Source organism: Dermacentor variabilis, chromosome 10 (assembly GCF_050947875.1).
Source record: "Dermacentor variabilis isolate Ectoservices chromosome 10, ASM5094787v1, whole genome shotgun sequence".
Classification (NCBI taxonomy): Eukaryota; Metazoa; Arthropoda; class Arachnida; order Ixodida; family Ixodidae; genus Dermacentor; species Dermacentor variabilis.
In genome coordinates this window covers 25,006,986-25,033,688 of record NC_134577.1, presented here as the reverse complement: position 1 = coordinate 25,033,688, position 26,703 = coordinate 25,006,986, and the positions used below count along the sequence as shown (strand labels likewise).

General features: G+C 44.0%; 2 protein-coding genes across 12 annotated transcripts in view; both read right to left on the bottom strand.

Moving 5' to 3' along the window:
• The window catches only part of LOC142560177 (lysine-specific demethylase 4C-like), a 62,636-nt gene extending 59,436 nt beyond the window's left edge, over window positions 1-3,200 (bottom strand). For 6 of the 11 annotated variants that reach the window (XR_012823311.1, XM_075672067.1, XM_075672070.1 and 3 more), the window contains exon 1: window positions 3,035-3,197. The gene's annotated coding sequence lies outside the window, so the exon portion shown is untranslated. Of the gene's footprint in view, window positions 1-3,034 lie in introns of all 11 variants that reach the window. The other 5 variants (XM_075672069.1, XM_075672068.1, XM_075672077.1 and 2 more) reach the window with 3 other exon arrangements.
• Window positions 3,201-3,608: 408 nt separating this feature from the next.
• LOC142560176 (dynamin-binding protein-like) overlaps window positions 3,609-26,703 on the bottom strand; it is a 56,248-nt gene continuing 33,153 nt past the window's right edge. The window contains exons 17-23 of the mRNA XM_075672066.1: window positions 26,318-26,479; window positions 24,888-25,070; window positions 20,952-21,188; window positions 19,329-19,518; window positions 16,508-16,715; window positions 13,732-14,389; window positions 3,609-10,395 (exon numbers count right to left, since the gene is read on the bottom strand). Of these exons, the coding sequence (XP_075528181.1) occupies window positions 10,210-10,395; window positions 13,732-14,389; window positions 16,508-16,715; window positions 19,329-19,518; window positions 20,952-21,188; window positions 24,888-25,070; window positions 26,318-26,479 (1,824 nt within the window). The 3' untranslated portion in view covers window positions 3,609-10,209. The remainder of the gene's footprint in view (window positions 10,396-13,731; window positions 14,390-16,507; window positions 16,716-19,328; window positions 19,519-20,951; window positions 21,189-24,887; window positions 25,071-26,317; window positions 26,480-26,703) is intronic.

Below are 26,703 nucleotides of genomic sequence, written 5' to 3'. Positions count from 1 at the left end.
CCGAGGGGCCCAATTTTTATTAGTCATATCATAAGAAGCCAACAAACACTGACACCAAGGACAACATAGGGGAAATTGCTTGTGCGTAATAAATGAAATAAAGAAACGATAGATTAATGGAAATTGCCGCATGTGGGAATTGAACCCACAACCTTCGCATACTTACCATACTAGTTAAAATTTTTAACTCAAAAAACATTTTGCTGTGTTTGTAGAACAAATGTCTTAATTACCAGAAATAATGCTGATCAAGTTATTCCAATTTTCATTTATGTATTGGAATGCCATGGCGTTTGGGCTTTCTGGCGGTAATGCAGGCAGCGGTCCCTCAAACTGCCTAGAGGTAGAAGCCGATGGGAAATAGATGTGGTCCCCACATTTATTAAATGCAATTGGCATTTCCTTGCACAACCCCGCCCACTTTACTGAATATGGTCTATCTAGCCACGAGGATGTACTGCCATGATAATCTACGGCGAGCACCCTTCATCAAGATAATTCACCTCCATAGTCGGTGCAATACAATAAAAAATTACGCGATTTCACGTGCCAAAACCACTATCTAATTATGAGGTAGGCCGTAGTGAGTGTCTCCGGAATAATCTGGACCACCTGGGGTTCTCTAGCGCGCACCTAAATCTAACCACACGGATTTTGATCCCGCGAACTCGTGCTTAGCGGGCCAACACCACGGCCAGTAAGCAACCACGGCGGATGGTGCAATACACTTGTATGGAAACACGGCTCCAAAGGAACAGCAGACCCCCACAGGCAAAAGAGAGATTGCGGAGCAAAAAACAACATGCAGCCATCGGCAACGCGGGCCACGCGCGGGTTGCAGCAGGCGCGGGAAGCGAGTCGCCAATCAAAACTGCGAATAGAACGAGTAGCTGTTCCGATAGCAGCAGCCACGGACTCGTCGCACACACGGCGCGACCTGACTACGGGCGCTGCACCTGCCTTCTCCTCACGGAGTCTAGTAGCTCCAAAGCCTTGACATCATCCACGACAGGATGGCCCCTTATCCGCACATCCGCGCAGCAGCCGCACCGATGACAGCTTCCACTGCCGACTCTTTCGCCACTGGTAGACCGAATTCTCGTGCACGATCGGGAAAGGGCTCCTTGCGCGGGTTAGACAAGTCTTCCGAGATAAATCTCGGCCAGCTCTGAATTTGCGACAAGCGAAGATTCACAAAAGCAGAGGGAAAGCAAGAGAAGAAGAAAATTTGACAAGGGTCGACAATCGACCTTCTTCGCAGGCAGAATAGAGCGTTTCTCCTTCATTCCCCTCTCTCTTTCCCATCAAACGGGGTAAAAAAAAAAAAAATGTCACGATATTTTAGGCGTTTTGACTTAGCCTTCGCAATTCTTCCTCCGAGAAAAATTTGCGCGCCCCTCATTTAGTAAACAAAACAAACATCATTTAGTAAACAAAATTATCTTCGGCGTACACTCCACCCGCGAAAAGAAGTGGTCCCGTCCCTACTGACAAAATATTCAAAGCTTCACAGTACTCTCAAAACAGATTCGAGCGCTTGCCATGCGGAAGCGGTGATGAAGCGACATTACGACCGACGCGTCCTGGAAATGGAATGAAAAAAAAAAAAAAACCCCGAAAAACCGCAAGTCTGTTAGGGCCCCCCCACGCGTGCACAAAAACTTCGAACCGCCGCTTCCACCTACAACAAACGCACCTTGCAAACGCACGCACGCACGCACGCACACATGCACAAAGGACCTACAAAAACCGCATCTGCGGCAGCGCAGGGGTACTTCATTTACGAAAGGAGAGTTTTACGAGGAGGCTTTTTCGCACACACACACAAAAAAGATCGCACAAGAACGACGGCGTCACCGTTCCCCCAACACCTCACAATACGGGCACCAGGGCAGAATACAAAGAAAAACCACTTGTTCACGCGCCCCCCATGGCTATCGCCTTCGAGAAAAAAAAAAAAAAAAAAGCTCGCGGAGCAAATGAAGCGAACCGAAAGAAATGAAGAGCCCGAAGGACCCCCCTCCTCGGCATCGAAGCCGTGTATGACTTTTTTTTTTGGGGGGGGGGGGGGGGTAGCAATAAACCGATTCCGCACACGACGCAACAAAACAAACGCACACGTGGATTAGCAGAAGCTCGCGGGCAGGACAGAAACCCAACACAGAAGTACCGTACGCCACGCAACGTAAGCGGCCTAGGAACGAACGAAAAATAAAACAATACACACACAACAAACACGGACAAAATGGCCGATCCAAGCCATGCATGCCCGAACGCCTCCCCCCCCCCCCTTCTTCCCTCCCTCTGCGGCCTTCTCTCGGTTTCACTGGGGCAGGACTCGGCCCGTCCGGGGGACCCAGCCCAGCGTCGAAAAAAAGGAATAGACGTCGTTATGTAAGAGACGCTCTCGTTCGGACACACACTGCCATCGCTGGAAGGTCAAATTAGGAGTAAGATGTTCCGTAGCAATGCGACCGATGAGACGCCGAACCGACCGAATCGTCTGTCGCCTTGACCGATCCCGGCGCATCTTTCGCGACAGCGGAGCGTCTCAGCTGTTGGAGCATTCGCGTTTTAAGACTACCGCGCGGTTTGCTGAAAACAACCGTATTCACGAAACATTGTTCGCGGTTACGAAAGTACACGTCGAACTTGGCAACAGTAGTAATTAGTCGCTCAAAGATGACGACCAGGCAAATGAGCATCGGTTACGTTTTGATGCTGGCAGACACAACGTTGGGCAGACCCACCGCGATCGCGAAGTTGACGCTTTTTCTGTACTCCACAGCGCGCTACCGAGCTTTCAAAAACGGCTTCGGCGCAATCGAGACACTTGTTCCGCCGTTGAAGAAGTCAACATCGGTTTGGAACTAGCGCCGCGGAGACGGGAAAAGAGAAGGTTCCGAACGCCAAAAGCGGCCCGTTCCTACAAGGAACGCCGTCTGTGCGGATAGCAAAGAGCTAGGCCTAGAAACTCCACCGAACTCGCGAAAAAGCGCGACACACGTCCTACACGGTTGAAAGAAACACTGACCTTTCGGCAGACGCCGCTATGCGATGGTCTTCGTGAAACTTACTCGGGCGTTTGTACCAAGAACAAGGTAAAATATTCTCTTCCGGACATGGGACTCATCTCATAAGCACACCACTCGCACTGAAAAATCACCATGTTGGAAGCGAAGCACGGCGTCAAAATATTGCGCGTCCCAAGAAGTAGGCCCTAATCTAGTTTTCCCTATCGGCGCACAATATTATGTAAGACGATTGCGCCTTCTTCCAAGCAACAAATAAATGTAATTAAGTTTATTTTGAGTAGCAAGTCATATAATAAGCATAATTTGTGGCAGAGCGTTGCGCGAAGAAATGTGTCCACGGCGGAGTGATACAAAAGCTGACGCACACCTCCGCAGACGTATGCTAGGAGACGATGGTAAAAAACCGAGCGAAAATACTGCAAATAGTTGCTTGCAGCGTTCAAATTGGCAATAGTGCTCAAATAAATCCTTGTGTTTTACGCTCACCTTTATGTAGAGCACACCATCGACGCTGTCTTTTCGTATGTGGCGCGCTTTAGCTATAACCGCGTAGCAGACGAACCCCAGTTTCGCTATTTTTTTCAAACTCCGTTTATTAAATATCAGTGTTTCAGATCAACGTTACATTCAGTGCGAAAACAACTGCCTGCATTTTCATTTAATGGCGTAGAATGAAAAGGCTGAACAAGGCAAAACAATGTCAGTCAACAAACGCAACAAAGTCAAAAACCAAAGGAATGACAAGAGTTGGTGAAAGTGACGCAAGGAAAATTCAGTCAAGCACTCTGCATGAGTGACAATGAACGGAGCGTCGAACAAATTAAAAAAAAAATAGAATTCTTAACGGCTAACCACTATAACGCTATAAGTACTAAAAACCTCACTTTGAGACTCGCTGAATTGTGACTTTCACTTAGATTACGTAACACACGACGGGAGAGTTTGTCGCGCGTCGCTAGCTCGAAAACTCATGTTATCTGTTTTGAAGCGCTTACAAGTCGCAAAACGAACTCTCTTCGCTTTAAACATGAACCAACCGGGCAATTAGGCTGGTACATTCATATACAAGATACATATTTATCCACGTATAAACCACCGTATAGCTACCTCGGAGCCACATAATGCCCCATTCTGACACAGGAAAGTACAGAAATGGTAGTGTGCCAGTATCACAGCATTAACGCGACAAAGTAAAATCTGTATGTATTTTTATCTGCAACCTACATCTAAGTGGAACATTTTGAACGCATGTGCAACACTAGAATGCTAATGCAGCCCTGTCCAAAAATGCACCAATGTACAGGTATGGAACATAAGTGCTACTTCAACACCAAACTTTTTATGTCAGAGCATATATTGAAGCTTTTGTAATGCAAACTTATCCAATATCAATGCACCATATACAAGTCACCATCAGGCTTTGGAAGCAGTGAAGTTAATAGATTTGCGTATCATTACCTATACAGTTTCATACCAAGCTTACTATGAAATTCTATGTCGTTACCCAAGTTTATACATTTCAAAATGGTTGAAAGTATCACCAAATAAAGGTGTATGTAACACGTAACCATTAGCAAGTCAGACAGAATAGTCATCTTCTTAAGAAAAAGGAAATTGCAAGCACATGCACAAATTCATGCCTAATAAACGCAGCACACTCAATGCACCACGAGTGACAAGGCATTAAATGTAAATAGAAAATTCGGCACTCCCAAAAAATAGAGATGAGTATTGTATTAACAAAAACTGAAGCCATGGAAAGTGTACTATTAAGTGCCATCTGGTGTCAGTTCACATTGCAGGTGATTTTTGCTCTTCTGTAAAAAGAATATGAGATTATGTATAAAATATTACCATTCGCTTTTGGCAGCTGCAATTGGCCCTCCATTTGGCTGAAGTAAGGCTTTGTGGTGAATGACGAAATTTGTCTCAATCTTCAATTAGCACAATAGAGGCTGCAACACAAACACCCACCCTGGAAAACTTGGTACTATCACAAATGTGAGGAAGCTACAAAATTGTCACCACAAGCTACAGCTCTTTGTTGCCCTAATGTCAGTCTTATTTTGGTTTCAGTACACCTTACCCGCTCCAGCACTCCTCTTTGGAACTCTTTCACAAAGACAGTAAAACAGAGCAAAATGCAAAAAAAAGAAAAAGAAGTGAATGATCTCTGCCAATGGCTATGTGCTTCCAAAATACCTTCTGAAATTTCAGCGCGCACATGACTGTTTCATTGTGATGGCAGCACAAAGAAGGCTGCACCTTGATCTACACAGATTCTTTCTTCATGCATTACAGTCTTCATTGCATACTGCCATTATAACCAACATTTATAAAACTCAACCAAGTAGTGGAACACACGCAAATGGTGGAAGCATGTACTAGCTCAACAGATTCTTCACAATGACACATAAAACACAACCCTGTAACACAAACGCCTTGCAAAAGATTCAGATGGGCTGATAGCACCATATAATAACTCTGCAGCCTCAAAAATGAAAAAAAAGATCCATAAATATAAGGAAAGATACAGCTCCACTAAAGACAATGTGCACCTATGTTTCAGTATTTGAACCTCGCATGCTTTATACAAACAGCAAGACAGTTTCCACTCATACATTTGTCCCAATACAATAATGTAGATTATGGTTTACATCACGATGTGCCTGATTATTATGAGCTACCTTTCCGATCACTAAAAGCTGTCACCATGACTTGCAGTTGCAGAAGTGATCTTATCATAAAGCGCCTCATTGTAAAGGTAGTTATGTTGCGATGATGTGACATTATGAAAGAGAAAAACAAAAAACACAGGTGGTCGTGTGTTATGTGCTGCCAGTTGAAGGTACCAGTTACTTTGAATCCATTCTGCTAGCCGCAGTTGATCTTAGAACTTATATCGGGAGGTACCCAGGGACAGCACTGTTGTGTAGCAATGTGACAATATAGAGCTTGTTGACTATGAACAATAGTTACTGCACTTTTGGTACAAGCTGTGTGCGAAGTATATTTGCCAAAGACAAAGCTATTCATCCGTCCATCAGTGCTCCTACAAATTTGAATGAATGTGTGGTGCTTAGTGACAGAAGGGCCTGGGCTCCTACAAATTTGATCATCAAACAAGTGAAAGCAATTCCAACAAGATAGATTACAGCGACGTCCATCTACCAACGCTTGCGAAGCAAAAGACAGACTTAAAGGGGCACTAGTGTTGAGGATTGGGTGAGTTGGTATTGCATTCTAAAATTGTTACAGCGCAACAAGGAAAGGAAGAAACAAGCCGAGCTGGCCAGAAGAAGCTACAGAATGAGAAAGGGGCAATTCTATTTACAAGTTTAATGTACAACTGCATGAATATGAAATTGACCTTATACTGTACATGAGTTGACATAACCACACTGAATGAACAAATTTATTTTTGGGCTTACCATGGAAGCCAGTAGTCCTAGATACAAGGATGAAGAATCCATGTGCTTGCCTTTACCTTTGATTCTAGACTTAAATCTAAGTGCAGTAGGAACTGCAACACAAAGAATGCCAACAAAAAAAGCATTATAGTGCCACACTTGAAATGTTAGTCCTAAAAAAATCCGGCAAATGTTACACTAACACTACTTTGGAATTGTTGCTTTAATAAAGGTCAAACTATGGTTAAGTACTTAATTATATAGTTTACTACACACAACACAATATGTTGCACCCATACTGAAATGGTGCCGCAATTTCTTATTCAAACTACTGTGGCCAAAATGATTTAAGGCGCCATTAAAAGCAGTTCTGATAAACAGATTACCAAGACATGGTGCAGAAGTAACGCACAGCCTAGTGGTCACAAAGTCCTCGGCCCTTCCTAAACCAGTACATCGCGAGACATCCTTCAAATAACCCAAGCACTGTGAAGTGCAGACTGACACTGGAATGAATGTAGTACTTTAAACCAGAGTTCTCAATGTTTGTGAGCTGCAAGCATAACACTGACAATGATGCTTTCCTGGCTTTTAGAATCCTTGAGCTTCAGAACTCACCAGACGAAAACAGAAAGAAAAGGAAGAAGACAATGTCACCACAAATACTCATTTGCAACACTCTTACAAGTCTCACAGCACCGTAAAAAGAACTGCCTCAAAACCAGCTGCCAACAAAATCACAACCAAACATCACCGCTAAGACAAGAAAACAATCGAGTACCATTTGTACCACTGCTAAGACTAGTGCAGCTGCCTAATAGACGTTATTAGTGATGCTTTGAGCCAACTTTTTGATCAACCTATACCTTCCTCTTGAAATGGTGTAGCTGTACGACTCATATGCATCACAGCCTCAGTTCACAGGCGAGCCTTATATGAACTAGAACGCCTGGTTTACACTTAAGAGCCATTGTTTCTCCTTTACTTTAGCCCAGAAACCAATGAAGTACCACAGAACATATTGTTCAATACGACGACTACTTGGCAAGTATCGACAAGAAATGTCTGAACTATCACTTCTGTGGTATTTCTTAGTCCTTTATTACCAATTAGGCTTCTCCTTTTGTACTGTGCCATCCTGTACAGTGCTCAGAGATTGAGACACGATAGTACTTGGACCGTGTGGCTGCCTCCAGTTTTCGAGCCCCCTGTGAGCCCTCAGTGACCACTGAGGGGCTCAATGCAGTCACAATGCATCACAAGGGCTCTCACTTTCGTGTGACATAAAAATGCATCAGCTCGGTAATCCCAGTGCCCAAACAGTGGGGCAAAGGGTGCCAGAAGCCACGCTTCCGGGACCTTTTGTATACATAAGTTTCCGTGAACTCTCCTTCATCCCATTGTGAACAAGGCTTCCATAGGGAAGCCGAAACGTCTCTTAGACTTATTCCTTTTTTGAGTACTTCTTTTGGTCAGTGTCTATCGTTTTATTGCTTCAAGCCACACTCTCGAACTATACCGTTTCAACTGTTGAGCACTGTACATCCTGAAGCATCAAATATTGGGCACTACTGAAGGGTTAACACCAGTCATGTGTGTGAAACTGGAGTTGCAAGAAGTCCTTGCAGGGCTCTACTAAGTGGATATTCCTGATGACAAAGCCGAAAGCTCCACTGCTGATGCCACATTCAAAACAGCAAAAAATTTTTGTGCTCTTTCTTCTATACCACTTTTTGTTGGTAGTCTACAACAATTATACGGTTGATCATTGACCCTGAGTACTGCAAGACTGCAACAGCTTTTGACTATAGCACACTATACATTGGGGAAAACGATTAAAAAATAAAAACAATGCTTACAGTTGTACATAAAGGAGACAACAAGCATGAGCACAGTTTTATGTCCTGTCATCTGCTGTCATGTCTAGTTCTTTACTTCATGTCCTGTCGTCTGCTTCATGTCATGTAAACATGTTTTTTTTTTTTTAAGAAATATGCACAGACAGCAGCCTAAGTTAGCACCCTGCTTCTACCGATCATACTGTTGCTACATTGCACCATCAGCTCATTGTGTAATCTCAACCAGTGACGACACATGGTGCGTGGAAACGTCTCAAACTGATGCAGGAAAAATATTTCACTGTTTGCCTTCGGTTTTCTAGAACTGTTTTCCTTTAATGTTTTGACACCTTAGTGTGCCTTGTACCTGCTTCAAACACGACAATGATTAGTGTTAATAATCAGCGACAAAATCCAAAGAGTTATCCTGCAGATAAAAGGTGCAGCCCCAAAATCCCATTACAAAATGCGCTTTGGTCAATAACTAAAGAAGCAGTATCTCTAGCTACTCTGAAAGTCCTTCCTTCATCACAAAATGCCAGCGCATCAATGTCTAAAGTGTCTGGTACGGTTATCTGGTACGGTTATCGGTTATTAAAAATCTGGTACGGTTATCACTTGATTTAAAACTAAGTGCTCGTCTCAGTTTAGGTGTTAGATATCAGCCCTGAAATAATACTTTGAGTCAAAGTTGGTGATGAGAAATACAATTTTCTAACAATTAGATGAAGCTTTGAAAGCAAATAAGTGACTTATAGTCATTCGAAGCAATATTCCTCACAAATGAATTGGCAGATGACAAAGCACAAATTGAGCGGGTAGCATACAATGGTGAAATCAATTTGCCTCCACAGAAACAGTGTCACAGGAACAACATTTAGTACAACACAAGCTGCCAGTAACTGCTAAGCACAGCATATAGTTACGGTTTGTCCACTTCACCTGTGAAAGCTTTTTCGTAACTGCTTAATTTTTGAGGCGTGGTGAACATTTAAAAAAAGAATGATTTTTTTTTAATGCACAGAAGTTTTTCTGCTACAGTAATGATAAATTGCAGTGAAGAGGTTACCATAGAAAATTCAATCATCATGATGTGCCCCAGCTTCCTGGAGCTAAAAAACAATATCATACGTGTTAAGCTGGCAGACTTTGGCAGTGGAAGCAAATCACGAGCTGACGGCAAAAAGAGTCAGTGGGCGACGTCGGAAGATGAGGCACCCAATGAGTTGCAACCGAAGTCTTGGAAGCTGCAACACACAACGTAGTTGCACACAAAGTGTGAGTCTGGATGGCTTAAGCAGCTTTGTTCACATGAAACAAGTGTCACAGGCCTACAGCAAGCACCACCAGTGAAAAATGTGCAGGCAGTTGTCATTGCTAGTATTGAACACAGGGTCTATGTCCGTCCACAAGTAAGTGTAGGCTAACAAAGCATACCAGTAGCTGCGGTGTACTTGCGACATCTTTGACTGGGACACCCCAATGCAGGGCTTGGATCACAGGAAGGAAACACATGGGCCAGTGAAGAAAAAAGCGCTAGCTGAGGACTGCGATGTGGAAAGTGATAAACCGGGAGTTCCAGCCCTTTCTTGAGCCTTTGTCTCCTTGTTCCAACTCTGGTGCTAAGGAGTGTAGGACAATGACAAGATGACACCAGTGATGTTTTGCAGACGGGTCAACAAGTGAGGATGTCAACAGTACAACTCAGGTCACATGTTACAGTAGCAGATGACTACTGAAAAGAGCTGCGTCAGGGGAATAAGCTGCAGCACAAGTTGTCAGTGATGTCCGCGAGGCTACGCTTTCAAAACTGATCCACACAGGAACTGAGAAGCCACAGTTCGTCATCATGGGGGGAGTTCACATCGACATCGGTGAGGTGCAACTGGGAGTGGTGGCCAGCTACTGTCGTCTCTAGCAATGACATCACAGTGTGTAAGAGTGCAGGTAGTTTCCAGGCACATATCCCTGGTTTCCATGGCGATCCTGGACAAACCACCACTCAGGGTTTGCATGCAGGTCACACTGGTGGATCACCAGCAACACCTGTCCCTGGGCCACGCTGAGCTGGTGAGCACCGGCTGCCGAAAACGGGTACAGCGCATAGAAGTACTGCGTGAAAAGAAAACGGCAAGGTTTTAGATTCCAAATTTTGTCATGCATAGGTACTCTCTGCGATTACATATCCTTGCAGGCAACCATGTCATGCGGCATGCCTGATCACTAGAGGCCAGACTTTTAGGCCTTGAAGATATGGGTTTTAAGTGCCACACCCAAAGCCTCTTTCTAGGCACCAGTAGGGCCAAAACGAGCACTGAAGGTTGTTTACAAGCCTCAACTTGTTTTCGCTGCCTAGTTTCATGATAAGTAACCTGAAGTAGCATTTACTCGTGAGGTGGCAACCATATTTTGAAGCCCTCAATTATCATGGCTTTGTTGTGCACATGAGAGGCAGCTTTTCTGTCAAACTGCCTACTGCAACCAAAATGTTTAATACATCTATTTTGACACAATGAGCAGGTAGTGTAAATTTGTTAGCCAAGAAATATACCAAGAAAGCCACTAAACTATTAATGACAGAAGCTAAAATTTGTGCTTAATGAATTGAAGTCAACAAATGTTCCATTAAGAAAAGGAGCATGAACATTGTATGTTTAGGAGTCTTCTTAATATCTATCATAGTAACATATATTTATCATCCCTAGGTTTGGAAGTCCAAGCTTGTGCCTCTTCTCACTCACAATAAGCGTGTATAGGATTAAAACAAGCACTCAATATCTTAACAGGTGAATGGAGCATTCTTGTATTTCCATATTTTTTTGGGCATCACGCTCTCTGGGATTCTTAAGTGTTCCCGTGTTATAACGTCAGAAATTTCTTTGAGCCTTTGAAACTGTACGTCTTGTTTAGCACAGACTGCAATTTTGCACAAGCTTTTGTAACAGCTACTGCAATGCGCATGGGATGACTAAAGCTTTTGTTATGGTACAGTAGCTGTGTCACGCTTCACCAACTATGATAGTGTTTCATAGGCGTTATTTCTATAGACATTTTTCCCCAATAATCCCTTGGGTGCAGCCATGTTTGATAATGTGGTGTTGCGTCCATTGCTTCCACGATTACATTGGATATACATGATGTGGGGTGGTTCAGCAAAGCTCTGTTTCAGAGGATATCGTTGACAGAGACTAGGTAGACGAGATGAAGCTTTGGCCACAGCTTTGCAAGACATTTATGTGCTTTAGTAGCTCACTTAGCCCAGTCCAAACTGCTTCAGCAGCGCATAAGGTGCTTGTACCAGAAGCAGGGCTAGGAATGTATTCCTAGCAGCCCGAACTTTCCGGTTCTAAATTAAATCAGGATCAGTGTCGCTTGGGCTTCACTCTTTATTTGCCAATCTAATCACTCTGAAGCACTAGCTTGTCATGGTTCACATGCAGTAAAATTCCTCAGTGTGCTCATTATTTGATTGCCTATTTTCTGCCAAATCGTTCATGGATGTGCTGAGTTGCAATAGGTTTATTTTGTTCCATCCGTGATTACTGCGATGCGAGATGACTCAAGGTCAATGGGCTACCACTGTGCTGTATTCAGCTGCAAAAATAACTTTCAGAAGTGAATATAAGTGCATTTTCAGCCGAAGCAACCCTCTGGACTACGCTACTGTGGCTGTAGACAAGCATTGGCTTTGGATTGCTAGAATAAACAGAAAGCACTTGACGTCATCAGTTTCGTCACGTGCCTGTTCAGAAGATTTTAATTCCAGTGAGGGCACCGGGACAAAATCGGCACCCATGATCAATGAGTGCCAATGGGTGCCAATGGGTGCCGTTGACTTCGTCCGTGATCAAATGGACGAAGTCAACTATTTCCTCGTGCACGCACATTCAAGTTATTCTGTTAATGTATTCTAAGATTATCACGCTTGGCAACTGATCAAGCAACCTCATCAAAAAGAAAGCAAAGGAATATATGAGTACACAGTCTAATGTAGGTAAGTGCAAGAGCAGTGCTCTTGACAAGCATTCTCAAGATACCCAAGGCAAACTGAGTGTGCCAAGATAAAAGATCACTACAATTAAAACATACAACAGCAGTAATGAGCATTCTGCTCCGTCTCAACAAAATGCTGGTGTAAAGCCTTGCTGTAAAACAACTCTGCATTAAAGAACAAAGCCCCACGCAAGACCACAACTAAATGCAAAGAAATGGCACAGAGAAAAAGGTCAGCAGGCATGGCGAGAGGGCAAAACATAAAGAAATGGCAAATGTTGACTATATTCAACTTAGCCGCTCCACAACAATGGCACTAGAATCAGCACATCTGAGAAGCATCTTGCAGTACACCCCTTCATTTTAACACTTTCGTGACCACAGGAAAATCTGTAGTTTTCGGGTGGTCTATGAAATATCCTTTTTCCTGCCACAGAAAATGCTTGATGTTAAAGTGTATGGTATCAAATTGTAGAGGAAGCAACTGTATTTCCAGTGGTATTAATCAAAAATAATATGAAAAAATTATTAAAATATTAATGAAAACATCAATGCTGCTTTGCACAAAATGAACATAAAAAACATTGAAAATATACATTTTGAACATAGGGGCCATATGCAATAATCCTGCAAATATAAGCTCTGCAAATATAGACTCTGTATGTACAAAATTCCTTTAGATACATAGGAAAACATTACCCCTAGTGAACCGCCACGCGGCACTCCAGAGCGTGATGCCACAGTCCACTCCCAGCCATCTTCATTCACAAAGCTCCACTTTCTGCGCAGCCACCGGCCGTTAATTCCATCATTTGGTCCCACTTGAGTGACGCTGAGACCTTGCAGGTAAGAACTGTGACCCTTAGAACATGCCGGATATACTTAAATCAATGCGCGGCAGCGATCAAACGGTCCAAGAAGAAAGCGAAAATCACCGGCAGGTGCCTGTTGACGTTCTGTGGCGGTTTGATGCACTTTCACTGTCTGTACTAAAGTCTGACAAATCGAAGTCGTCTTCCCAGTCTGTGCTGCTACCATCATCTGGAAATTCGATCCCAGATGCATCGGAGTCTGTCGAAATTCACCGTTTCCGTGGAGCAGCAAGGCGTGATGTCAACTATATTTCCGAAAGAGCACTCTTCACACCGACTATAATGGCACTTTAACGATCCCCACGTGGCAGAAAAGTGGAACACAAAAACGAACTGATAAAATAGTTTCTTTTTAACCCATTAGATGGTGCTAGCTGTCCAGAAGCGATTGGAGAGCAGAAAATTTTGAATTTGTAGCCGTCGATAACATGCTATTGATCAGAACAGGCACAATCACGAAAGTGTTAAACTGTATGCCAGCAGTAGTGATGCAAGTTCCATTAGAGATTTACAGGTAGTTACACAAAATCCGAGGCATAGCACAGCTCTGCATAAAAAAGAAAGAAAAAAACAGGGGTCTTACCTCGTTGACAATAGGAGGGCCGCCCACTGCAGATGCTCCCAAAGCATCAAGGTTTCCGTAGCGAGAGCCCACATCTGCTGTTTTCGTTTCAGCTGCTTCCCCCTGTTTCTGCAGTGGAGGCGCCGCACCTGGTGCCTTGGTTCCACCCTCAGAGAGCGGGTCGAACTCAAGGTTGGCATACCGAGAGCCTGTGGTCTCCGGCTCTCGAATCGGCGACCCAATGGAGGGGCCGTTCTCTTCCGGAATCTCCTCGTAGGTGTGATGCTCCGCCTGGTTGGTTGCAAACGAGTAGTTGTAGCTTGTCACATCGCCGCCCTTCTCTGCACTTCCAGCAGCTGTTCTCGTGGTGGCGTTGGTGGGCCTGCCATGACTCGCCGCCATCTGCCCTAGTGAGCTTCGACGTTGATTGCCAGGTGACGAGCCAGCAGATGAAGGGGAGACAACTGGAGGTACAGTGGAAGACGATGGCAGTCCACTGGAGACAGACCCATTTGGAACATTGGCAGCTGACGATGGAGACAAGGAATTAGAGTAACTCAGGTTATAGCCACTTGAGTTGATGGCTTGGCTTGGCAGGTGACTTGTCACGGTGGCTTGGCCTGCACCGCCTCCACTTGGTGTCAGCGGCCGTGATATTTCAGCATATGTGTATGGTTTCCTGCAATTTATGATGAAGGCACAGATTGGAAACAAGCCACAGTGGCAAAATGTAATGGATGTTTCAGCGAATACCTTGGGTGGTCCTTAAAGAAACAGTGAAGTAAAGGTAAAGAGGTCATCCTAATGGGCAGTATACTATTTCTGTTGTTGGCCATGAGAACTTGTATGAAACTCACTAACTTAATTAAGGTGCAAAGTGACTAACTTTCAAGCTATTATTTTAGGGGATAGTACTTATAGTGGGGATTTGCATGCTTGAAGAAAGCATCCTGTGCTTTTTTTTAAGCTTGATTGTCCATATACACATTGCTTATGATGGATCACTTCCAACTTGCCCACTTCATCCTCCTAAAGTTCACAAATTCTGCCTTGCTACCGGTTACACTGCAATGTAATCTAAATTTGATCTTGCCGGTATGACTGCATGATGAAAAAATTGCAAAAAACTCAGTGCACTTCCACTCTGTGAGGAAGGATGAGCAGCGAAGCTGTGTATTGAGCCCCTTAATGGTGAACTGCACTCTGCCGTGGGTCGACCTGACATTGCACAATCTTCAGGATCGCTGCATGTACGGGGAGCTTTTAACGCCTGCTTCCCCTCCACCGCGGATCGGCCCGGCATTGCACTATTTTCCGGATCGGCCCACATATGGGAAGTTGGTGTGTACACATGGACACAATCCTGGAGGAACTAACCCTCAACAGGTTCATTGTGAAAGAAAAATTGAGAGGACAAAAAAGAGCAGATGAGACAGAGCAATAACTAGTATAAAGTATTACACAGCTGTTTTTATGGAACCCCGGTATAAACATTCAAGAAGCAGAGGAGTCGGGTCAATGCGAGAGAAATACAACACACCAGCCTAAACAAAAACTACATGAGCAAAGGGGAGCACTCTTCCATTCAACATAAAGAGAAAATTTTAAATTATGAGGTTTTAGGTGCCACAATCCGATTGAACCATGATCTGATTATGAGGCACGCCCTAGTGGTGGACTCTGGAAATTTGGACCACTTGGTGTCCTTTAACGTGCACCTAAATCCAAGTGCATCGGTGTTTTTGCATTTCTCCCCCGTCGAAATGCGGTTACCGTGGCCGAGATTAGAACCCGCAACCCTGTGCTTAGTAGCACGACACCATAGCCACTAAGCAACCGTGGCAGGTTCAACATAAATATAGACAGTCTGTTTGCTGGCCAAGGCAACTGAAGATGCGCTGACTTCCCTTTGCAATCAATGAGGGAAGTTGAGGGTTGCTTGTCCTCAACTCCGGTCTTATTATAGAATGTTTTTTTAGAGCACAGCTCTTAGGCGGCCATTCCTGGGGCAAGCATAGGCATTGGCGTCCCACGTAAGCGAGTGAACGGGCACAGCGAAAGATGAAAGAGCGAACGTGGAGCACAGTGGGGGATGAAAGCAGGGATAGCAAAGAGAGGACAAGGAGGAAAATGGAGGAGGAGGGTGCAGCGGAATCATGAGGCGGAAACCAGAGGAAGAGGAAAAGGGTATGGCGAAAGGGTGAGAAGAAATGTGTAGTGCCACACACGAGAGGCTTTGCAGCAACGACCGCTACAACATGGCTCCATAGTAGCGCCCATCGTCTGTTCGCCAGTGACGCTACCGATACCATATATGGAAACAAACTGCTGCATGAGCGGAGTTCTGTCAGTGGTGGCTGCTGTGAATTACGGCCACGTGTCACCCACGCACTGGCTCTCACAATCTCCCAATTAGCAAGGCAATGGTGCCACACTTCGCTCTGTTTGCATCGTGCCGCACGAGATAGATTGTCCACGCCAGCCAATGCATCGCAAAATGTAAACCCGTACATAGCTGTGCTCAAATTTTGCATTAGGGAGTATCGTAATCGTCGGTGAATTTTTTTTTACCTCCCTGCCTATTGATCTCGAAGGCTGGGCTGGTTGTCATGGTAGAACGGTACATGCTTTTTACCACAGTCACCCTTCAGCCCGCTAATGAATACTACATACTACCGGCATGCTTTGCGGCAGAAGAGTGAAGCTCAGCATGACATCTGTATATTGTGAATGCCCCCGCAAACATTTTAAGTTGGTTGCGGTGTACATTGGGGTTTCCCCTGCACCTGATGCCCACCTTTGTTCTGCAGGCTGTGGGCTTGGACTTGCTCGCGACACCTGTGTTGGGGTTCGTGGCCTCAGGGGGTCGGTGGCACTGTATGGCGGTGGTGGGTCGTACCCGACTGCCGCTGGCGGCTGCGGGGACATGTGCAGGTGCGAATCGGGGCGCCCCTGTGGCCGGTGCAGCGGTCGCAGGAACTTGGCCGCCACAAAACCTTTGGTTGCTGCAAAGCCAATAAATCAATGACAACTTACCAACTAGTTCACTGGCAGCTCAGTGTCTATACAAAAATTTTTACATTTTCTACTTGCAGGAGGCAGCATACAGGTAGACCGGCACAGGACAACAGAATTCGAAAAACAAAACAATTAGTCTGACTGTATGACTTGAACAACTTGTCGACAATGAGAGGAACGACTAACGTCAGCAGTTGAATGACAGTTTTTGTGATTGGCTTCTTTCATACACTGTAACTGTCAACAATGTCATTTTAGTGCATTTTCCATCGTGTGAGTGAATTTAGTGAATAGCAGATTCTTTAAGAAAACTTCGAATAAAAGATTCAGTAAATATTCAGGGTAATCAAAGTTACAGTGGATTGTGGTGAATTTCTAGTGCTTATCTGGGGAAGTCCTTGCAAGGAAAGCAAAAAATGCTGATAATTGCATATCAAAGTGATTGTTGCTGAAATCCTTTCAAGAACATACTACATTCATAATGGACACATGATAAAGGTGCAGTGCTTGAGGTGTAATAATTCTGATATTGTACATACATTGCACCTGATAAGCATGATAATCACAGTGATTAAAGGGACACTAAAGGCAAATAGTAAGTCAAGCTAAAGTGATAGATTAGTGCTCGAGAATCTCTAAGGCCTCAATATTGGCCTTAGTAATCGAGAAATTGAGGTAAATGCAGGACATTACAAGTACTAGCTTGATGGTGAAGGCACTCCTCATTTATATTCTGTCACTAATACTCAACCACTCATTATAAAAACATCATTATATTGCATTATAAGACAAAAGAAAATGCTACTTGACCAGTTCTATTTCATTAAAAAAACAAAATACTGACACTACAGTTGAAAACGATGTGGGCGATCAAAAGGTTTCATTGACTCTGCGCAACACGCACTTTCGCTTTTCAGTAGTTTGTCACTGCGTAATGCTGTGCTGGTATTGCTGGCTCGCGATGCTCGCACAAACTGCAAGTAGCAGGTAATGCCACTTCCATGTGATGTCGTGGGATGCCCGAACTGTCCACGCCACTTGACCAAAAGCAGCTGCAGCGGCAAATCCACCGCTCTGCATTAGTTCTGTTTTTCTATGGCCCCGCATTTGCGCTGTGTGCCCAAAGCTGTACCGCCATCTGTCAGGCACGGTTTTACTCGCCGACGGCAGCAAAGGCCAGTGATGGTGTATGCAACGTCACCGCTCCCCAATTGAGTGGTGGGAGATTTTAATTGCGATAAAGGTATTTGGACCCTTCAGATGCAATTTTTTTGTACACTAGCCTTTTCTTGGCATGAAACAAGCATTTCGAGGTTTCTGGAATGATATTTAAACAGTATACGTTGACTTAGTAATTGCCTTTAGTGTCCCTTTGCGAGCAACAATAAAATGAAGCATGTAAAAAGCAATAACTCTATGTAACAGAGGACTGGCATATCCCAGCATAACATATGTTGACAATGCTCATTGTAAGCAGCAGCCCGAATTGGCAAATGCAGGTAGCTGATATTCGAGTAGAGATTAGGAGAAAGAAAGGGTTGGCAGGCATGTAATGCAAAGGACAGAATAACTATGGCCTCTACAATTAACAGAATGGATTCCAAGGGAAGGCTATGACAGGGTACTGAAAAGGTACGGTATGACAGAATGACAGGGTACTAGAAGAAGTGATGAGATTAAAAATCTACAAACATACGCTTAGTTCAGTTGGCATAGGACAGGGTTAAATCGAGATCTCTGGGATAAATAGTTTCATACAAGAACTACGAAAGTGATCTCTGGTGGTGCCGCAGTTATTGAGCTGCCGTGGCAATGATGGCCAGTGCCATGCATTTGCCTAATCTTCGTGCTGATGACTTCAGACATTCTTTTGGCGTTAATTTATTACACTCAATCTAATTTCCAAGCACACAATGTTTTGCAAACACGTGAAAGCAATAAGACTCTGTGCATACACAATCACTGCATATTTATAACCATGCTTTGTTGACAACGAAAGCCACAAAGGCTGTTGAGGCCACAAGCATGAAGCCATACTGGCTGAACTGCCATTCTTGCAAATGCTGTAGACACTAATGCCCGATTCACCTCTAGCATTTTTTGTAGAAAAATATGGTCTGGGAGAGATTGTTGTCCTGGAGTAGGCTCATTATACTATGATGGTGATAACGATGATAATCGTGATTTCAGCCCCTTCTAGATGCCACGCCATCATCTCCAATTGAGACCAAGAATGGCAAAAGTTGTTTAGAGGACCCTAGTCGCCAACACGTTTTACTTCCTTCACCAGAATAAACTTACTCCTGCTTGCGCTGTGCTGTGCCGTTATCTACCAGAACCACAAAAAGTTAGTGACATGAAACAAGCTCGTCCGTGGCATGGCTAGAATACAAGAAGTACCATCACTTTTAGGCGAGTTCATCAGAGGCTGTATTTACCAGGAACGCATGGACGAACCCAGCTTGTCCATGGCAAGGAAGGGGTTAAAGAACCTTGTATGGAATTACTTATTTATGCGTCAATGTGTTCAGTCAAGCGATCAATCAATCAATCAATCAATCAATCAATCAATCAATCAATCAAATGATCAATGTGTTCACCTCCATTATCGACGAACCACCGTTCGGGGTTGCCCATGGGGTCCTGCTGCTTGACCACACCAACAACGTCGCCAGTGTGGAGGTTGATGTCCAGAATGTCGGAGGAGGCATAGTCCTCCGCGACAGTGTAGACGAATTCCACAGGATAGCTGGAGCGCACAAACACCCGCTGCATTTCTGTCTGAGGCTCCTGCGGAAGAGAGCAACTACACAGATTAACCATTTATGAACAAGTGCTGCTTACGAGCAACGAACCCAAAAAAAAATATTTTTTCTTGCCAAGTTTTGGCTTTGGGCATGGAGTTTCTGGCTGAATGTCTCCAGCCAACACTAAATGACAGACTATAAGTGTCATTTGTTCGGTTAAAACAGGAATGGAGGATGAGGAAGAAGTTTGCCACACGACTCACTTTTTTTTTAGAGCAAGGAGAAGGAGAAAGACTGAGTCAAGAACCCTGGTGGAAGTTGTATCCCACAAGTAAAGTAGAGGAAATGCTATGTTACACCTCTGCTTCATATCCGACAAAAGCTGCCTACAAATTCCGCATGAAGCTACAAGTGGCTTGGGGTGAAGCTCGCTTCCAGTGAACTGCCTGGTGTTGCCCACTGGCAACAAACCTACTACTGAAAAGGTTTCTGTGAAATGTATCTTTTTTCTTTTTATCTTTTTTCTTTTTTTCACGTTGAATATCTTTGTTGTAGGTGTATTTTCCACATTTCAATGAAAAATAAACATTTTCTTCAAAAATTTTGGTGTCTCCTTAAAAGGCTGAACGATAATATTAGTTGTGCAGCACACAAATGATCTACAGGCATTGTACAGTCAACTTCCGTTAATTCAACCCTCATGGGACTGACGAAATTAATTGAATTATCCAGAGGGTCGAATCAAACAAGATGCAGAAAAAAACTGACAAAACGCAAAGCCAATTGATTAGGCAGCATTGTCTGAGTCTAACACGTCGCCAAATAAAATGCGCGACCACTTTCAATGTGTCCAAAATAGAAAACTAATGTAGAAATTACATTAAAGCTCCTGAGCAAAGTAGAAATCTAAAACGCACCCGAATTTTTAGCAAGAAAAATTGGCAAGCGTCTGTATATGTTGCACAATGGTGGTCAGTCTTTTTTTTTTTTTTGTCAGCTTTGCCGCATGGTTTTTAAAGTCAGCTTCATCCCAGTACAGCTGTATTTTGCGGCAAAGTACACAATCCCATGACCGCAGTTAATGGCTCAATTTCTTCAGGAAAAAAAAAGGGTGCGCGTTAGGATCTGGTAAATACTGTAATAATTCACTGTGAGCAAAGGTAACTGCTTGAAAATTTTCCTAGGGCAGGCCGAATATATACGCTTTCAAGAGACGACGTGTGTTCAAGACATTCACGGTCCATTAAGCTCGGCTGAAAACGACGCTGCCACTAAAGCAGACGCTATTGGGGTCACCATAGGGGTCGGGCGCATGCGTGGTGACAAGTCCAAGTTCAAGTTATCCAGCGAAGGCCAATTTTAGGATCAAAATAACAAATGTTTGTGCCCATAGATTTGCACGGACACAGGCCGGGAATTTGGTTAGGATCGAATCAACTGGAGTCGCATTAATGGAAGTCTACTGTACAAACTCACCAGCTTGCCAGGGATGGTTGCACTTGCCGAAGAGCCAAGCCCTAGGCGGGCAGCCATCTTGGCCCCGGCACTGCGAGAAAGGGTGCTCCCACCCTCGGCTTTCGCCAGGAGGCCGGTGAACAGGTTGGTCTCGCTCGCACTTGGCTCCTCTGCAAGAGTCTTGAGCACCAGGCTGTGCTTGATGCGGAAGTTCTCCAGCACATTGCTGTTGCCCTTGGCGCTAAGCATCATGGGAAGCTGGGAAAGGGTGAAGGGGGAGGAAGCACTGTGAGTCGATTTCCCATGTAAGGTTCCCGAGGGGAATAGCTGCTCATTTTGGAGATAATGCCGACTCAACTTTCTTGACAGCATGGTGAAAATTTGTCACTTTTTTCCCCTCTTCTGCCTCGACAAACAACAGAAAGACTAGATTAGGAGAATGCTTTACCTCAAGGCTGACTCTGATTGCCTTATTCAAATACGTGCAACACACACAAATGCTATTACTTGACAGTCACTGGATTATACTAAATGAAATTTGTTGCATTTGAGAGAGCAGCTTAAACTCTAGTGACTTTAGGAAGCAGAACATTGATTTAATTTCAACAAAATTTTGAAAATTCACAAGAATTGCTAAGTCTTCAAAGAATGGAAACACAAGATTTACAAATCCGTAACTCTGCACCAAAAGCAGCTGCCAGAGTTCTCTAAACTGCATCTGTTAAAGCTTCTGAAGCAGCTAAATTTGATACAAAATTTAAAGTATAAGTGAAATTGTTAAAATGTTTACAAGAGCTTTGCAAAAGCTCTACTCATACTGCCTAGCAGTGGTCTGCAGATATTCGAAACTTCAAATAGTCGATTCGAACATGTTAGTACTTGATTCGAAAGACACTTTTACTATTTGAAATATTCTAACGCCCCAAAAATGCCGTTGTCGTTTCAAATCACCTTCGCAGCAGTACAGTTGTGTTAGACGTCGAAGCATACAAACTGCATTGCGGTGAAGCACACTTGCCATGCAGTGAAGCATATCAAAAGTAAGAAAGGGCACTGTCACGAAGGCCCTGCTGGTGCTTATGGCTACCCGACATAATCAGTTCAAGTACCCACACTGTGCAGCCTCTCCATGCCTAAGAACACAGTTTCCAAACAACAAACCTGCCCAAGTAGCAAGCTTGGCAATGTTTTTAGACCTTCGTCCTACGGTAGTTGAGTTGCATCAGGATGCTTCAATGGTAAACAGCATTAAAAACCTGGCTATATAAGAAGCAAGCAAAATTACAACCTGAAGGAACCCAGATGTGTCCTCTACAGCGAAAGCTTTTGAAGAGGCTCCTTCACTGACAACACCGCTGTGGTAAGACTTTGATAAGCTCATCAACAAGCAGCAAATTTTCACTGCCATAAGCACAGGTCGTAAGGTATGTGCAAAGAAATTTTGGGCCAAGAACAAGATCCCTGAGAGTTGCTAAGCATAGTGCCAACTACTGACTCAGCTTGCGAAGAGATACCTGTCGAAGCAACACGCTAGTGTGTCCAGTGAGCAGCTCTTTTTTGGTATCTGAAGGAATTGTGACATGCCAGAGGATCTTGCTGCTCCCCTAGCAGCTAATCTTCCTTTATGAGACCATTAAATAACTGCAGTTATGATAATGTCAAGGAAAGCTGTTGTACTAGAGATTTTAGTTCACTACAAAGCATAACTTTCCTGCATGTTACTTGTGGTGCAATAAACTTGCTTTTTTTTTCGTACCTCTGGTCGGTGAAAATAATTACATTTTTGCAAAACCAATATTTTCAACTCACACCTGGTTTTCATTATTTGAATTTGCTTCAAAATTTACAATTTGATATTCACACACCCCTATTTTCTAGTGATAAGACATAATAAGACATCAGTCATAAGACATGTCATAAGACTAGTCATAAGACATCAATTTTGCACAATTTAGATGCACGCTTGAACCTCATTATAACAAAAAAGGACATAATGAAATAATGGATATAACGCAGTAAGAACAATTCCTCTTGAAATCCCCATAAACATCTATTATTTAAAATCTAACTTTAAGGAAGTAAAATTGTCCTGTCAATAACGAGCTAGGTCCATCTCTGAAACTAAAAAATACCAACTGTCAAACATAGATCATATTGCTTTCTGCTGTGTTCGGCACTTATTAGGCGTGCACGATGGCTGCGCACAAAATGCACTTCTCTCTTATCTTATTGTGCTTCTCTCGATGTGGTGCGTAGCTGGTGAAGCTAGGTGAACAGGCACACGCAGTGAAATCGCAACTGCAGAATCCATGCCGGAAGCCACACCGTACCGATGGTGCAGCTTGCACGTGCTATAACTAGTACCTCCACTTCTCTCTATCATTGTGGCACGCTGTGTTGGCTGGCACAGCTAGGCGTGACCTCTACGGTTGCGTCGGTGCGATCTCGGAGGCCATGAGCCAGCCAAGCCGACCCTGTGCACTCACACAGCAGGGCCACCGGGCCAGAGATGGAGTTTCCTACAATAACTACAATACGGGCCTGCGGGGCCACTAGAGAGCAGCAGATCAGATAGTTTCACTTATGCGAGCTAAACATGTCCATGTATACAACCAACAAAGTTTTTGGTGCTGCGTCAAGCTCTGTCAGTTGTATACTTCCACGGGTTCGCAAGATCTCGCAAAACTAAAGCTACCTCTGGAAGTCATGGAGTTCATATGAGAATGCCACCCCAGTTGTGTAGTCGGCGCACCGTTTTGTGTGCCGTATGCTGCTTGAACACGACGGACTTTGTTAGCATCGCAGCATGCTAGCGGCTCCCTTCAGCCACGCCACCGTTTCGATGGTTTCATGACAATATGAGCGAGCCAAACACGAAGCGAAAGTGAAATCATTACACTGGTACAAAGGAGGCTATTGTAAACACTTTGAAGTCAGGTGCTAAAAAATAGCGTGATGCATACGCCAGAGATTCATTTCACCTTTCCTTAAAATTTCATCACATACGCGGCCACATATCGGTTCAGGGGTCATGGAGCCGTAGACTTCTTTGCATGTTTAAAGTTGTACACACCATTGGGCATATATTGCAGTAAAGGTTAATAATATATATATAACAAACCAATTTAGGCGTCCCCTCCAACTTTGTTATAGTGAGGTCCAAGCGTATTACTACATACAGTTTAAAGCATTATGATATAACATTTCAGTGCTTAGTTAGTTGTACACCTGATAGATGAATTTTTTAAAATTTTTGCAAAAAATTTTTGATATGTACAGTGATGTACGTACGAATAGCAAATGGACATTCCCCATGAGATCAGATTTCGACAACCACTGACTGTGCTTGCTGTTATTGTGCTTTGAGTTTTGCTTGTTTTCCTGGACATAAGTTCGCAAAATGAATAATTAAACTGCTGACTGATGCTTGTGGCAGCACTATTCTTTATCGTCACTACATTGTAACAGTACTGACAAACTTTGCAACTTTAAGGTTGTCACTTAAATTAAGGTTGTCACCTCTGTCAATACTACAGGATCAGAAGCTTCTCTTAAAGCCTGATTAAGCAGGTGCAATTCTACTGCCCCTACTTTTCATCTGAAATGCATTGAATCAAGGGGACAAATAATAAAATAAGAACAGGGTTACCTCCGCAGAACTAATCATCAATGAAAACAACAGCACGAAAATAACGTAGACGGAGATTAACACTGCAGCACTCTCAAGTGGAACTACTAGACTGGCAGACAAGAAGATTGTGACACTTATTTGTGGTGTCTTACGTTGCACTACGTTGCCTGTTGAATCAAGGCCTAAGTATTCAGTTGCTGTCGAGAAGTGCTTCATTATTCCTGGTGCCCCTCCAGCTGCAACCTCCCATCGGAAATTGGTTCTCTGGCTGCACACACCCCCCCACCACTGCCACCACCTTACGCCGCCCAGGGAACAATACTCACCTCCATAAGAGTGAGCATCTCGCGTGTGGTGCGACCGATGAAGGTCTTGCGGGCGCGCAGGAACTCTTGCACGCATGACTGCAGCACTTCCCGTGCTATGCCACACAACTTGGGAAGCTCGTCCAGAAGCTGCGCGTTGAGCGCACAGTATGTGTTCTTGGCCAGCTGCTGTTCCTCCGAGAGCTGCAGCATGCCGCCAAGACAGCCAGTAAGCCCAGTTTGTTTTCTCACATTTTAATCTCCTAGCTGAGTATTCTAACACTGCTCGGTATTCTCATTCAACAAGTCTTGCGTAAACACACCTTATCACTGTGCGAAGGTTAAAGGCCCACTGGAACAAAATCTCACTTTGGCTAAACTGGTTATAAATGGGAAGCATATACTATTGCAGCTATCTTGGCAAATTTTCATGGCAGCTAATTGTCTCACTTTTCTTATTACCAGCCTTCAAATAGCACCTAATCAGATGACACGTGCATCTGGTGGTTAGCAGGTGTGATGAGAATCCCAGACCACGGCCTCAGAAATTTTCAGTTCACAACAGGTACTGCCTGATCTCGAACGTCTAGTCAAGGAGCTGCATTGCTTCTCAACATTCTGGATTGTGCATCATTTTCTAATCTGTCTAAAATTGTCTAATCCTGCAAGCTTTTCGTGAAGCGCCCACCACCGCCTTTCCGGGGCAGCCGCTCTACCATCTGAGCTAACCAGGCGGCTAGCAGATGAAGTCGTAGCAATTGCTACGAATGGGTGGATGTCTCATTTTCCCTTCATTAATTACCTCTCTCCACCTCGCGGGTTTCTGCAGAACTATTTCGTCAAACTCTTGCCTTTGCATCAAGTTGTTGACAAACTCAACTTCACCCTGCCATCTGCTAGCCACATGGTTAGCTCAGATGGTAGAGCGGCTGCCCCAGAAAGGCGGTGGTCCCGGGTTTGAGTCCCGGACCAGGACGAATTTTTCTTCAACTGCGAGGCTTTTCTTTCGAGGAGCCCGTATGGGTTTCCTTTGTAGCAATTTCTATGAACGGGTGGATGTCTCATTTTCCCTTCATTAATAATTTATCTTCATTTGCTACCATCATTTCCTGTCTAAGTACAGTCTGCTAAATGTTTGTGCAAATCAACATTTTCTTTCTTTTTGCGTCAATTTTAAAGCAACAAACAGTGCATTAGTTTTTTTTTTTTTGCTTTTGTTTAAGTAGATTTTTCCTATAAAATTAAGAGATGGCTCTCTACCATCCTTTTCAAGAGGTGTGGTTTGCCAAACATCTGTGCAAATGAAGATTCCTTTTCTAGCTCTTTCTATTTTTTGTTCTCTCTCTTATTTGTGCATAATAAACAGTGTTTTCGTTCCTTCACATTTGCGTTAAAGTGACTATTTTCTGTAGAAACAAAGAAAGAGACCAGAAGAAGGCAAAATGGCTCACCGCCTTCTGCTTGGTGAAGTCTCTGTTTTTCTCTAGGCGGCTCTTGCTGGCCACATAGTCGAGCAGCTTGTGCTGCCGCTTAGTGATCAGCTTGTTGGGACCCACAAACATCTGCAGCAGCTGCTTGAGCACGCTCTCCACATCACGATCCACCGCCATCGCCTGTTCCATCCCAAGGACCAGGGCAAAGCGACGCATGTCAGTGCTCCTCGAAGTACCCAAAATTTTGCTAGCAAAAATTTGTAAATTTCTTATTTGAATCTAGGTCGACCAACACAGGGCTTACTGACTGACTGATTGGTCTGTAATGACGACATGTTATTGTGACCAATCTCCGCAGCCTCGAGGTTCGGGATGTTTCTCTCGCCAAGGTGGCAATACATAGT